The following is a 15,805-nucleotide window of genomic DNA, read 5'->3' as shown; positions in this document are numbered from 1 at the left end:
AGTCAGAAGCCCCTTTGAATTGTTGACTTCTCAAGATGTGGTTAGAATTGCCAGTATGGAATTCTGCTTTTTCAGAAAAACATGTTAAATTATTAATATATGAAAGTCTCCAGGGAGATGTCAAATTGTATTGTATGCTGTTGGTGTTAATAATAGTATTACTCAGAGTATTGTTTATAAAATGCCTTTTGATTCATTATTTTATTTCATCCTTACAATGACTCTGTGTGATTGATAGTATTTCAGTGTTAAAGATGAGAAAAACTAGTCTCCTAAAGATTGAGTCACTTGCCTAAGAAATACAGCTGGTGAGCCCCGGAGGCAAGAGGGACCCCAGGTCTTCTGACTCAACGTTCAGTGCTTGCTCCACCTCTCCACTGCTGCCTCTCAGTTGCTACTCACAGTTTATCTACTTGACTTAACCCTTAAATGTATGGATATATAAAAAGGACAAGGGCAGTGAATCCATGCAGATTTATGAAATGTGTCATTAAAGCAAGGAATGCCACTTTCTGGAAAATATAGAAATACTACCATGTACTTTCCTTCAGATTCAATTAAATGAGTGGCTATTTATTGGATACTTTTAGGGACGTGATGCCGAGCAGATATTAAAATAGATTTTTCAGAAATGTTTTTCCTAATTATGAAATTGATGAGTGTTTATTATAAGCAATACAGACAGTGTAAAAAGTATAAAGAAGAGAAATTTCTTATAATCCTAATCTGGAGATACTGGTTACGTAGCTAACATTTCGTTATAGTTGATCTTGTGTGTCTCTGAGGTCTATTAGTATCTGTGTGTATGTGTAAAAATGATATATCATTCTTATATATAGATATGGAGATAAGGATGCACACTTAAAAGCTAGCATATGCTATTTTTTTTTAATTCAAACACATTTTAGACATTATTCCTTGATAATAAATAAAAACCTGCATCATGGTGTTTAATATATAGTGTTCCATGGTACAGATATATTGTCATGTTTTGAGCCAGTGCTCTCTGGATGAATATTTAGGTAGGTTGGTTGTTTTGCTGCTGTAAGCCTGAACTAAATATTCTTAACATGCCTTTGTGAAATTATTAGACTGATTTTCCTAGGATAATTTCTTAGAAGTGTGATCACTGTGTCAAAAGGACTGGGAAGTTTATACCTTTTTACATTGTAATAACAGCGTTCAATTTATTATTCTCCATGTTAGAACTAACATTAGGACTGATCATTCTTTTTAGGTCTTGCTAATCTAGTAACAGAAGTGGTGCTTTGTGATTATTTTAAGTTGTATTTCTTTAAGTACTAGTTCAATTGCGTGATTTTTCAAATGATTTAATAATTTTTTGTGATTTTTCTGGTTTTTGTTTTTTGCACATTTTCTGCTGGGAAGTTTCTTGCTTTTTGATTGCTTTGAAGAGCTCCTCAGACTGTTAACCTGGTGTCTGGAACGTGTTATAATTTTTCTACTTTGTCGGTTTTCTATAATTTTATGATTCTTTTTGCCATATAGAAGTCAAAAATTTTATATATTCACATCTATCAAATCTTATCCTTTATTATTTGTCTCTGATCAAATTTATCAAAGCTTTACTAACTCTGAAATTAAATATCAGCTTATATTCTAATACTCTTAAACATTAGAACAAATTAAAACAAGGTGTATATTAATTATGAAAGTTAGCTTTTTAAAAGTATTTAAAGCATATCTCAATAAAATCTGTAACCTAGAATCTTTTGTTTTTCTTTTTCTTGACATAGTGCAGAATCACTTAGCTACTTAGTAATCATGGTAGGTACACTGCAAATTTCTGGATTCAGATTATCCCAGTATTTTAATCTTTTAAACATTTCCTTTGACTTGTCCAACCAAATGAATGGATTATCCAGAATTTTTAATATAGGTTACATTGAAAGTGATAGATTTATCTGTGTTGATTTTAGATTTCTTTTGATTGTTTCATATTTTCATTTAGAAAAAATTCTGTTAGCTGTATATACTATTCCTTAAAACTTGGTTGCTCAAAGAAAAGTTGGGGAGGGGAGAATTTGATGACATTTTCCCTTTACAATTCTTTTAAGGTGTTTATCAGTGGCACTAAATCAGAATGCAGAAAAGTCCTTCAGACCATTCTGAAGGACAGAAGGCTTTGCTCTCTCCTGTCTCCTTTCTTCACTCCCAATGCTGCGCCCGCGGAGTTCATCCAGCTGTACGAGAAGGTGGTGAAGTTTCTGCGCGAGGACAACAGCGATATGATTTTCATGCTGCTGACCAAGGTGACGTGTGACTCAGTCCTGATGTTGTCACTGAGCTGTAGGTACTGCTGCTGTTTCTCTGTGCCTCAGAAATGCAAGGTCCTTGGAGCTCTGTCTCCAGGGGGAGTGGAGGGCACAGACCCTTTTCACGTTTGATATCATCTTCAAGTAGTCCGATCCCGTAGCTGCTGCTTCTGGATGCATTGATTATATGATATAGGACCGTCTCACTACATGTGGTATAAAAAAGATCAGCTCCCAAGCTCTTTAAAAACTTCCTACAGTTTTGAAACATTCATAGTAATAATTTGGTACATCCTTCTTTTGAATGTGTCCTGAATTTATGGCTTAATTGTTTGATAATAGAGTTGTTAGTATGTCACAGTCTCTCATATTTAGCATAAGCCAGATTTAAGCAAATTGCCTTTGTCTTGTTCCAAGTAGAATATTATTAATCCAGACCAAGGCAATGAGTTTATGTTACCAGTTGAGAAATTCAGAGCCTTAGCTATTTTGCTTTCAATTGTACTTCTCTGATACCTATAAATCATAAAACCTGGACATTTGTTAGGACCTGGAGACTGATCTCAGTTTTTAATAGGGGAAAGCATAGTTTGGGATTCTGGAAGGTGATATCAACACCCTGAATTTTCATTAACTGATGCAGATTTAGAAATATGGCCACTAGAAGCAGGTAGTTCCATAAAGTAGCCACTTTTTTGTGGCAGCATGACCAGTGAAGAAGAACTGTATAGTTCTGATCCTTGTTTTATAGGGAAAACTTACCAACAAGATTCTTAAATTGTAAAAAAGCATGCAGAGCTAAAAAAATTGCCTCTGAACCCTGAGAGTGAAGTAAAGATGGAGACATAATGGCACCATTAGTTAATTAAACTGCCTAGATGCTTTTAAGTCTATAAATTTTAGTTTCAATCTTTATGAAAAGCTAAATGCTAGGTAAACTTTTGACTTTCAAACTAATTTGCACATAATTTTCTCTATTTCAGTCAATTTTCTAGTATAAATAAAACTGCTTCTTATTTCTTTTTCTTTTTAGTTCGATCTTAAGCAATGGTTAAACTCCACTAAACCTCCTCTGTCTGATCGTACCAGGCTCCTGGAGTCCATTCATTTGGCACTTACTGCCTGGGGCCTTGAACCAGACGAAGATATTTTGATGCCATTTAATCTTTTCTGTAAGCACTGGACTTACCTTCTTCTCTACCAGTTTCCTGACCAGTACAGTGACATTCTCAGGCTGCTGATGCAAAGTAAGTGTCTTAATTGTGACTGATTAGATCGCAGTGAATGTTCAGTATGATATTAACCATTCCACAGATGTCATCTAAAAATGTAAAAATAATACAAGCATGCAGGAATTTAGAATTACTAATCTTTACCCAAAATGCTCAGTGAGTAATGCCCTAGAGGCTGCTGTCTGTAAAAATGCCCATTGTCAGATTGGGCCCTAGCTGGGTAGGGCCACTCTTTGGAGTCCGCAGTCCTGCGTGCACCTCTTTACTTTGACTTTGCAGCTGTCTTGACTGGGGTGGGACTGCTTACTCTGGTGACTGTAGACTTGGAAATAGAAAGCAGTTGCTCCTTTACAGTGTGCTTAACATACCAGTTGGTTTCTTTCTAGTTTCAAAATGGTGAATACATTTAGGGTCCATCGTCCCCCCCACCCCCAATTTTTTTACTCTTATATTTTGCAAATGAATTTTATCCCACTATAATGATACACTGTTTTTATATTATCCAAGAGAAAGAGCAACATTAAGTTTTCCAAATTCCCACTGTTTCTATCCCCCTCCTACAGTTTTCCATTAGTGTGTTGGAGAAATAAAGGAGAAGTAAAGAGTGCAGGCTTTTTAATTTTTGGAATTTCACTCGGCAGGAATTTTATTGAAATTTGAAAAATGAGATAGTATTTACTTTATTCATGTAAGCTTCATACAGTTTATTGATGTAATGGACAACTAAATTTTGCATTATGTCAAATCTTTGTGTTACTTTACAGAAATAGTTTTATGAATTAGCTAATGATCTTATGTATTGGACTACTTGAAGAATGTATAGTCTAATTTTCAAAGCCCTTCAAAGTTTTCATTATTTCCTATAGCGGCAGGTGGCAAGGTGGGTGGGGAGTGGTGGTGCAGAAATGCACTTGTATAATTTTTAATGCTTATTTACATAGCTAAGTTTTACTCCTAAGTTTTCACAATTTGATTAAACATATATTATGGATTTTTCCCCTGAAAGCTTTTATTTTAAAAAATATTTATTTATTTGGCTGTGTCAGGCCTCAGCTATGGCATGCAGTATCTTTCTTCCTTGTGTCTTGCGGGCTTTCTAGTTATGGTTCACTAACCCACCAACCTAGATAGTATATTCAAAAGTAGAGACATTACTTTGCCGACTAAGGTCCGTCTAGTCAAGGCTATGGTTTTTCCTGTGGTCGTGTATGGATGTGAGAGTTGGACTGTGAAGAAGCCTGAGTGCCAAAGAATTGATGCTTTTGAACTGTGGTGTTGGAGAAGACTCTTGAGAGTTCCTTGGACTGCAAGGAGGTCCACCCAGTCCATTCTGAAGGAGATCAGCCCTGGGATTTCTTTGGAAGGAATGATGCTAAAGCTGAAGCTCCAGTACTTTGGCCACCTCATGTGAAGAGTTGACTCATTGGAAAAGACTACAGTTTTCAGATGCTGGGACTGGGGGGCAGGAGGAGAAGGGGACGACAGAGGATGAGATGGCTGGATGGCATCACTGACCTGATGGATGTGAGTCTGAGTGAACTCCAGGACTTGGTGATGGACAGGGAGGCCTGGCTTGCTGCAATTCATGGGGTTGCAAAGAGTCGGACACGACTGAGCGACTGAACTGAACTGAACTGAACCCAGTTGCTCTGCGGTATGTAGGGTCTCATATCCTCACCAGGGGTCGAACCCACATCCCCTGCACTGCACGGTAGACTCTTAACAAAGCACTGGATACCAGGGAAGCTTCCTTCCCTGAAGCCCTTTAAAGAGATTCTAAATTGTTTATACAGGCAACCACTGACTTGGATTTAGCAGAAAAGTTTTAATTTGCAGGGAAAGTAGTTAGTTACAGGCTTAAGACTAACAGCACCACCTCTGTCAGATTCCGTGACCTCCAGCCTCCTGGTGCCCCATCCCTCCCTGGCCATCACGGCAGTGTTCCCAGGGCTTCACTCGTTGCTAATCTGTCTTCATTTGCCCTGGGTGAGCCCACTGCAATTCCCCCTGGCTTCACTGCCATCTTCTGGGTGTGCATGACTCCTTCCAGACCTGCCCTTCTGAGCCACAGTCTGTTGTCCTACTTGATCCAGGCCACTTCCTGGTAAGGGCCTGAGGGAGTAAGTTCCTGTCCTCTGGGAGGCGAGTTTTGCAGGTAGCTGAGTGCTGGTTGGTGGTCTCTGCTTTTGCATACTGTCTCTGTGTTTAGGTTTTGCCTGTTACAGGAGTGGGGTGTTAGATGAGTATGAGACTTCTTCTGAAGAGCATAGACTCTGCAGTTGTATTCTATTCCATGGCTCCTCTGTTTCTCTCACATTGTCCAGCCAGAAAGATGGCACCATTACCATTCCCCAGTCAGGGGCTCACAGATTCCAGCTCAAATGGTTCTGCTGTGTTCACTCCCAGCAGGGTTGCTGAGAATAAGGAAAGTCAGGTGTCCACGTGCACAGATCTTTCAGTAGGTTCTCTCTCTCTCTTTTTTTTTAACACCAACTTTTGTAGGTTTTTAATTTTAAGGTAGGAAGGCAATGTTGAGTCAATCTCTTGACAGCTTTACATGTTTCCTTAAAAGTCAGGAAGCCACAAATTAGGTTATCAATCTGTTTAATTCCAAACAAAAAAAGTCAGCACTATATAAACAAAAAGGAAAATTTACCTCAAATATCCAAGTCAGTAATGAAATCTGAAGTCATTCACCTTACTAAATTACAAGAAATTTGAATAACAGCAAACAATGGCACATAAAATGAGTTTGCCACCTGAGGCAAAGCTTAAAACAAGTAAAAAGTTAGACAGAATGTTACAAAATAACCAGTTGCTTGTTCCAAGGACTCTTCTGATGGACTGAGTACTACCTAGTAAGTGGTCCTTTCCCCCAAGTCCTCCTTTATGTTGCTTGTCGACACATCATTTGCTTAAGAGGACACCGCTCCTTCCTTTTCCGGAGACTTGGGATTAGTAGGTTCTCTTAACTTTGGTGTCTTTACCACAAACCTTTATGAATGTGTTTTGGATTTTTACTTGATGCTCATTCATTCGTAAAGTACATGTGTTCTTCGATTCACGTTGAAAAGTTAGTTTGTGAAGGATGCTGACTTGCTGTCCTCTGTCCACACCCTGTAAGGCTCTGCTGAACAGCTGCTGAGCCCCGAGTGCTGGAAAGCCACCCTGAGAGCCCTGGGCTGCTGCACCCCAGGCTGCCAGCAGGGGGCAGCTTCTGTGGAGAGCACGGTGCTTCAAAGTTCTGATGTTCTCTTGTCCGACAAGCAGGTGTGTAGCTCTTGCCTCTATAAAGTTTCTGTATGTGTTTCTTTTTCATTTCCTTTTTTTTTTTAAACAACTGGAACACACTTAAAATTTATATCTAAAAATGTATCCTTTTATCTCCAAGAGCCCTGTGCTTTCCTTTGTCAGTCATCTCCTGTTTCCCCTGTCCCCTGCCCCTGTCTCCACCCCTCTGTGCCTGGATCGCCTTTCTCTCGTGCCTCAGTCTGATTCTTGCTCCACGGTTCCTGAATAGCCCAGGCCCAGCCCATTTGTATCTTCCTTTCCCACCTTCACCCTCCTGCTTCACTGGCTCCTTTGAGTAGGTTTCACGCAGTTGTCCTCCAAGCTGTCGGCTTCATCAGTTTTACATGATGTGAGTTCACATGAATTTATATGAGAAAATGGTATCTTTGCTTTTGAAAAGGAGTTTGAAATCTGTTGATTGACTTTTCATATGCTATATACCTTTGTAATTCGATTACAAAGTCAAAGCTCTTCGTCTCAGCCTACCGTAATATTCTACTGAAAGCAGATATTCAGTAAGCATTATTTGAAGTTGGTCATTTTTTTCCAGGTAATGGAGACTATACAGTGGCTGTCAAACTTTTTTTATAAGCTTCGGTTATCCACATTGGACTTTAAAAGTTTTGGTTTATTCTCAAAATGGAGTCCTTACATGGCAGATATGAAGACATTCTTGGGCTATCTTGTAAAAAGGCTGCTTGACTCAGAAATGGCCTGCTTGGCTCAAGACCCATCTGCCAGCAGAAAAACAGGTAATATGCCTTTAGAGCAACATAGAGTTTAGATGTTTTGACCTTCCATCAGGAGAGACTTGAATAGACACTAAAATATTTAAATCTTGGTGATAAATCTATGTATCTGAATGTTACAAAGAAAAAATAGGAAATACACAGTACAAGTGTGAACCCATATGTGTCATACCTGTGTTCACTTACATAGTGGGTGCTTGCTTCACCCTCACTTTGTAAGGTGAAATACAAAGATACAGGTTTCAGTCTCCAATTCTCTCTTCCTATTATTTATCTCATTAAGAGTATTTAATTCTTTATTTTTAAAAAATGTGTTATAAAATTATCTGTGACATTGTATTATAACAAAACTTCTCCAATTAAAAAAATTTTATTGCAGCAAATGAAAACTGAAATGTGCTTAGTTATATTAAACATGTGTTTTCTGTATCACCATAGGTTTTTAAGTATACAGATAATAAGTAGATTTTCTAGTTACCAGTGATACTGATAAAAGGTCAACTTTCTTTTTTTTCTTAATTGAAGTATAGTTGATGTACAATATTATATAAGTAGCAGGTATAGAATATAGTGATTCACACTTTTTAAAGATTATTCTCCATTTAATAGTTATTATAAAATGTTGGCTCTGTTTCCTTATTTTATACCTGCTGGTTTGTACCTCTTAATCCCCTGCTCTTACGTTGCCCCTTCCACCTTCCTTCTCCCGCTGGGAACCACTAGTTTGTTCTGTGAGTCAGCTTCTTTTTTGTCATAGTCACTACTTTTAGTTTTTAGACTCCACATATGTGATGTCATACAGGATCTGTCTTTCAGTATAATGCCCTCCAAGTCCATCCATGCTGCTGCAAAGGGAATTTCATGCTTTTTTAGCCTAGTAGTATTCCATTGTGTGTACACGTGTGTATACCAGATGTAGACGCCACATCTCCTTTATCCATTCTTCTGTTGATGGACACCTGGATTCCTTCCATATTCTGGCATTTTTAAGTAATGCTGCTGTGAACTTTGTGATGCATGGTATCTTTTTTTTTTTGGGATATATACCCCGGAGTGTAATTGCTTGGTCATGTGGTAGCTGTATTTTTAGTTTTTTGAGAAACCTCCATACAGCAGCTACACCAATTTACATTCCCACCAACAGTGTATAAAGGGTTCCCTTTTCTCCACATCTTCGCCAACGTTTAGTGTTTGTGTTGTCTGATGGTAGTCATTCTGACAGGTGTGAGGTGATACCTCTTTCCGATTTTGATTTGCATTTCCCTGATGATTAGCAGTGATGATTAGTGGTGAACATTTTTTCATGTGCCTGTTGCCCATCTTCATTTGATGGACTTGTTTCTTGTCGCTAAAAATTTTGCTTTGTTTTAGTGCTAAGATCCCTACATTCAGTAATCATCCAGCTCTTTAAGCCATGGATACTGGTTTTAGAAGACAATGAAAGGTAAATAGTTTTTCTGGTATTCAAATTCCTTTGAAATCTATAAAGTTCTGATAATGTTTTGGTACAGCTGATGGTTCACAGATTTGATTTTTATATAGGGCAACATTTAAATTTAGAAAATGTTTATTTACAAAGTGAACGTAATACATTTTCTGTTTGTGGAATTGCTAGTCTGATTGATCAGAGCTATTGATTTTGAAGCAAAACTGGACTCTTATTTCCAGCTTTCCATAATAAAAAAGTTAAATGAGTTTAGTATTTAACTTCAGAAAAATAAATGTGTTCTCCTGAATTACATTATTTTGATAATGTAACACTGCGAAATATGAGACTTATGTGATTTTACCCAGTATCAGTTATTTTTGGGGGACTACGTTGATTACTGGGTGGGAATTGCTCTCTCTCAGAGGGCTATCCTTAAACAGTCTGCAAACTTCAGGATTTTGTGGTGACTGTGAGACTGCTTATCATAATGCAGTTTATTTCCAGGAAGAGCTAATGGAACTTATTTTTTACATTGAACTTTCTAAACCAGATTAAGGTGGAGGTAAGGTGAAGTCACTCAGTCGTGTCCGACTCTTTGCGACCCTGTGGACTGTAACCTACTAGGCTTCTCAGTCCATGGGATTCTCCAGGCAAGAATACTGGAGTGGATTGCCATTTCCTTCTCCAGGGGATCTTCCTGACCCAGGGATCAAACTGGGGTCTCCCGTATTGGAGGCAGACGCTTTAACCTCTGAGCCACCAGGGAAGCCCCAAATCAGATTTTCATATAAAGATTTTTTTCCTTTGTTTACTTCCTCTCTGTTCACTTTTGGTTGCTTTTTATATGACTTTTTTCCCTTTCAGGCTTTAGGTAGAGAAAACTGTTCTCTGAGGCATTTGAAATGTAACCCAAATCCACAAGGGATGGGTTCACGGGTGTAATTGGATGTAAAAAAAAGTGCTAATTTGATACTTAGTTAGATAACACACTTCTGAAACAATTACATTGGAATAAAGGTTAGGAAGGAAAGTAAATAAAATTATGCTATTGATATTAAAAGCTACAGTTCAGAAATTTACAGCCTTTAAAGCGATCTAAATGTGTTTTAGGGCTGCATAATACATTCTGGGATGGACAGTAATTTAATCATAGTGTTTCCTTTCTAAGTGTATGTTTCTCTTATTTAAAGCAGCCAGCGACATTATCCCTGGTTGGAGAGTGATGCTGTGGTGGCCTCAAGCATTGTGCAGTTGTTTACTGACTGCATTGACTCATTGCATGAGAGTTTTAAAGGTAGGAAGATGTTGTATTATGCCTCTGGTTAGTTTTCACTTTTTCCTTAAGTCATTCAGTTAATCTTTTGCCTCTACTTTCCTACTTCATTTATTTTATTTGGTAGGCGATCATCTTTGCACAAGGAGAGGTCACCCCTACAATTATTTAGTTTTGGTAAGGTAATGCTGAGTGTCATCAGTTATGGAAATCAGACCTTTCTGTTTTAAAATTGTGTTTCCCCCATGTTGTGAAAAAAATGAAAGTGTGAGTCACTCAGTCGTGTCTGACTCTGTGACCCCATGGACTGTAGCCTGCCAGGCTCCTCTGTCCATGGAATTCTCCAGTCAATAAGACCAGAGTGGGTTGCTATTTCCTTCTCTAGGGAATCTTCCCAACCCAGGGATTAAACATTGGTCTCCTGCACTGCAGGCAGGTTCTTTACCATCTGAGCCACCAGGGAAGCGTACTATTAATAAGAGGAATTTCTAAGTATAAAGACAGGTCAACTTTACAAAGTATCAGCAGATACATTCTTGACTTAATCTTATCATTTATAGGCAATACATTAGAATATATAATGAATACATACACCTTTTCCAAAGGAATACCCAAGACAGAAGTAACGGTAAAGTTATAAATGACAGTCATCAATCAGATGAGATAATTGAGATGAAGCTTGTCTTTCCTAAAGAGATGGGGATTGGGCAAGTGGTCAGGAAGAAAATACAGTGTGCTTTTAACTTATAACTCTGTATGAAAAACAATGTTCAGTTTCATGTTGCTGAGCATAGTTCTGTTTTTGCCATATAAATCCTCTACTTCAAATTACTATTCAAATGCTTTATTAAAACTCTCCTTCGCTTCTGGCCTTTTTTTGAAATCTGTTACCTTTGTTACCACCTCCTGACTGCTGTCCTCCGAAGCTTCTACTTCTTTCCCACTGTCCCCCGACACCTTGGTTGCCATCCCACTATCCCTGGAAATTGCCATCTCCTTCCCCTGGTTCGTCTAGCCCTGGTTGCTCTGTGGCCACAGAAAGCTGCCAGTGCTGAGAAACATGCCATTTTCCCTGTACTTCTGTTACTGATGCAGTGGGGATATCAAAGCAAACACCCTGCCTTCCTTTGAGAAAGACCATTTCCCTTCACTTTGGAATCAGTATCCTCACCCAGTTGCTCTAAGTTCTTTCCAAGCATAACTAATGTTTGGCATTTCAGTTGAGCACTGCAAGATCATGGTCACAAAGCCCGCACCTGAGTTGATCATGGAGCACTTGTCTACCGACGCGGCACCAGAAATGTGGGCCAGGGCTGCTGCCAGGGCTTCCGTTTCTCCCTTCTCCTCCGTCAGCTTCTTGGTTGACTGAAGTGATCAAGCGCAGCGGGAGACACAGAGTCCGCGAGCCTGATGGCATCTTTGCTGGAAGCTTTTATTATCTGTTGCAGAAGGAACACCTATTTGCTTAAATTCAGTTCCTGCTTTTTGCTCCACTTGGGCTAACTGGTATTCTTCCTTGTGCTGATAAAAGCAGATGCGAACCCTCGTCCTTCCAGCTCTACCTGTTCAGCTGGAACAATGAATGTAGGACTGTATATCCTTTGGTGGAGAACTTTGAACCACCAGATCAGCCTCCGGGATGTCTGACCCACATGCAGCAACACTGGTAGCAACCAAAACTCTAAAATCACCGTTTCTGAAACCTTTTCAGGTGATTTCCCTTTGCTTCTGTGGAATGTCTCCATGTAAAGACTGGACGTCCTGCCTTACGGCCACATTCTGTTTCGGCTCCTGGGTTTCTTTCTTTGTTTCACAGTATATGTTAGTTCTCCCTTGAGAACCACTGTACACTTGGATCACATCCCAGTAACTGCTGCCCTGTGAGTCCAGTGGCACTTGCTAGCCAGATACTATACAGTTACTGCTGTTTTCTGTGTCTTTTTACCCATCAGATCCACTTGTTCCTATGTATTTCATGTATTTCTTAGCAACTTATACACCCACCAAGGGCAGGTTGCAGAAAAAAGCAATGTTGGGGCTTGTCTTCTGAATCTGTCTTATTGCTACACAGAAAATCTCTTACACTTGATCAGCAAAGCCCATGTCCAACATCTGGTCAACTTCATCCAGGACAACATGCTTAAGTTTGGTGGGGTCTAGCTTGCTATTCTGCAGGTGGTCTTTGATAAGACCTAGTGTCCCAACCAGGATATTGATCCCATTCCATATGCATTCAGTTTGTCCTCCATAGGGAGTTCCACCATAAAAGCAAGCCACTGCCAGCTTTTTTGTGATGTCACTGAAGTCTCTGCTTACTTGACTTGCCAACTTCCTTGTGTGTGCAAGAACCAGTACTTGAGGGGCACAGCCTCCCTTCTGATCTTGCAGTTCTCCCTGAAGTTTCTCAACCAAAGGCATAGCAAAGGAGAATGTCTTCCCAGTTCCTGTCCACGCCTGTGCGATCAACTCCTTCCCACTATAGACAGGGTGAAACATCTTTGCTTGTATAGGAAACAGGAAGGTCACCCCATGGGCTTTGAGAAGTTTAATCGTTTCTTTGGATATGGGAAAATTAGAGAAAGCTCCTTCTTTGCTCCACAGTCATTTCCTGTTCTAACCCACTATTATTTTCTTCAGTGGCAGCTTTCTTGGAGTCAGTCAGGTCCAGAATCAGGGAATCCATTCTTCAGGTTGGGGCTTTTCTCTCCAGTTTTTCCATTTACTTCTTTTTCTTTCCTCATCTTTTTGGGCTTAGGTGCACCCAATTCTTCCTTAGAAGGCTCCTCATTTTTTATAACTTTTTTGGTTTTAGGAGAAACAACTGTCTCTTCACAGGGCTCCTTTAGTTTTTTTTTAACTTTTGGTTTTAGGAGAAATAATGTCATCTTGAGATGGCTCCTCTTTCTTTTTTGCCTTTTTGGATTCAGGATCACTTTTGGGATTTGAGAATTCACATCAAGCTCAGAAGGCCCTGTTTCTTAGCCTTTTTCGCTTTGTTGCCAGCTGGCTCTGTGTAATTCCTTGCCTTGGGGTTTCTCACACTGTGGTGTTGTTCTTCAGTTGTTAAGTCGTGTCTGACCCCTGACAGCCCCTTGGCCTGCAACACACTAGGCTTCTTTGTCCTCCACTGTCTCCTAGAGTTTGCTCAAGTTCAGGTCCATTGAGTCAGCTGTTCAACTTCTGCTGCCCCCTTCTCCTTTTGCCCTCAATCTTTCCCATCATCATGGTCTTTTTCAGTGAGTCAGTTCTTTGCATCAAGTGGCCAAAGTATTGGAAATTCATCTTCAGCATCAGTCCTTACAATGAATATTCAGGGTTGATTTCCTATAGGATTGAGTGGTTTGTTCTCCTTGCTTTTCATGCTGTACAGATACATGAAATCAACCCCCAAACTCAATTATCACAATCAGCTTTCTTGGCTCCCTGACTCCCATTCTGAGCTAAGGTGGAGAAGATCCATTCCCCTCCACCCTTATCTGTCCTTTCTTGTTTTCTGTTTCCTTGTGAGGTTGAAAACCCAACATAAACAGCCCCAGGGCAACTGAAGCTTTTGTTGTTTAGTCACTAAGTCATGTCCAACTCTTTAGGACCCCATGGACTGCAGCCCGCCAGACTTCTCTGTCCTTCACTCTCTCCTGGAGTTTGCTCAAATCCATGCTCATTGAGTCGGTGATGCTGTCTCACCATCTCATCCTGTGCTGCCTTTAGCATCGATGTGATGCTCTGTTTTTCTAGTCTTTCTGCTTCTGACCTCTTTTCTTCCACTGAATGTATGTAGCTCTGCATTATCAGAGATGTTGTGTTTACTCAGTATATCTAAATGTTTTGTATCAGGAGGCTTATGAGGCTATTAGTCCACCCAATCCAGACTCTTGCAGTAGCCCTCTGTTGCCTCTCATTTCTGTTCCTGCTCATTTGTTAGGGTCTATCCTGCTAAATTGATTCTCCTAAAATTCTGTTTCTATGCTACTATATTCTTATTCAAAAACTTTGAAGTGTAATAATGTTTTAGCTCAGCATTCAAATGTGTCTGACCCAGAGCACTTCAGTATTACGGGATGGGCTTTTTGGAGGCATCTATTCAACCATATGGCTCTACTCATTGTTCCCCTAAACGTCCTTGGACCTTCCCACTGCCACTTTTTTGCTTATGCTGATTCCACTACCTGGGTGAACCCTTAAGCCCTTTGTGTTTTCCTGCATATCTGTTTACGGGGTACATTTCTCTCCTGTTTCTAAGTCTTTATAGCACATTGTTGCAGTTGAAATCTGTGGGAAGCAGACACCATGGTGGAGCCAGAATGCTAAGAGGTGTTGGGGGTGATGCCTGTGAAAATAAGAGGGAGAGGAATAGAGGTAGACAAGCAAAGCCTTCACCTCTGGTGCAGGCGTAACACCTGTGAAAGGAGAGTAGGAAGGCCGAGTCTCAGTCTGCAGGGCAGATCTGAGAAAGTTTTGGCCAGCCAGATGGGGTGTTGGAGTGCAGTGGTTCTTTATTCGGGAGCCCACCCTTGGCGGAAGCACCCAGGTCAGTGCTCAGCTGTTGGCTGCGGGCTTCAAGGGCTGAGGATGGCCTTGACCCAGGGGCTGAAGTGCTGTAGCCTGATCTATGGCCAGTTCTGTTTGAAGGGGGATCTGAGAGGTGCACCTCCATGGCTGCCGTGTGTTCATGTGGCACTGGGTCCTGGAGTTACCAATATGCCGTCCAGTACTTTGGAGAAGGAAATGGCAACCCACTCCAGTGTTCTTGCAAGGAAAATCCCATGAACCGAGGAGCCTGGTGGGCTACAGTCCATGGGCTGGCAAAGAGTTGGGCCCAACTGAACATGCATGCACACACACATGCATCCAGTATTTTATATATAATAACATCAGATGATAGATTATGTATTATAGTAGTATGTATATATAATATAACAATAATACATATGTTAATATATGTAGCAGTAATATGTGTTATATATAAACTTTGTTATCTAATAATACATATATATATATACACACATATATATATATATATACATATATATACATAAATAGCCTGTTGTTTAGTGTAGCTTTAGGTTCCCAGCATAACTGAGTGGAAAGTACGGTTTGCATATGCCCTTTGCTCCCCACTCTGAGTGCATAGTCTCCCCTCCAGCTCCCCCACTATCTCTGTCCCCCATCCAAATGGTACATTTTTTATCGTTGATGAACCTGCACTGACACGTTATCACCCAAAGTCCAACGTCCACAGGACTCATGCTGGGTGGTGTTCATTCTGTGGGTTTGGATAAACGTATAATGATGTGTATCCACCATTACAGTATCCTACAGAGTATTTTCACTGCCCTAAATATCCTCTCCTCTGCTAGTCACTCCTCCTTCCCCACTAGCCTTGGAGGCCACTGATTTCTTTTACTTTCTCCATATTTAAAGCTTTTCCAGAATGTCATGAAGTTAGGATCATTCATAGTGTTGCTTTCCAGATGGGCTTCTTTTGCTTAGTAATGTGCACTTGGGTTTCTCCATTGTTTTCATGACTTGAGAGCTTTCTTCTTTTTAGTGCTGAG

The 15,805-nt window shown here is 40.0% G+C and overlaps 1 protein-coding gene across 1 annotated transcript in view; it reads left to right on the top strand.

Moving 5' to 3' along the window:
• Positions 1-15,805, top strand: part of EPG5 (ectopic P-granules 5 autophagy tethering factor) — a 138,374-nt gene that overhangs the window by 95,813 nt on the left and 26,756 nt on the right. The window contains 6 exon segments of the mRNA XM_052660349.1: positions 2,079-2,273; positions 3,310-3,523; positions 6,633-6,778; positions 7,350-7,551; positions 8,920-8,992; positions 10,168-10,271. Of these exon segments, the coding sequence (XP_052516309.1) occupies positions 2,079-2,273; positions 3,310-3,523; positions 6,633-6,778; positions 7,350-7,551; positions 8,920-8,992; positions 10,168-10,271 (934 nt within the window).

This window comes from Budorcas taxicolor, chromosome 22 (assembly GCF_023091745.1).
Source record: "Budorcas taxicolor isolate Tak-1 chromosome 22, Takin1.1, whole genome shotgun sequence".
NCBI classification, from domain to species: Eukaryota; Metazoa; Chordata; class Mammalia; order Artiodactyla; family Bovidae; genus Budorcas; species Budorcas taxicolor.
Note: the sequence above shows the minus strand (reverse complement) of the source record. Positions and strands in the feature narration are given on the sequence as shown.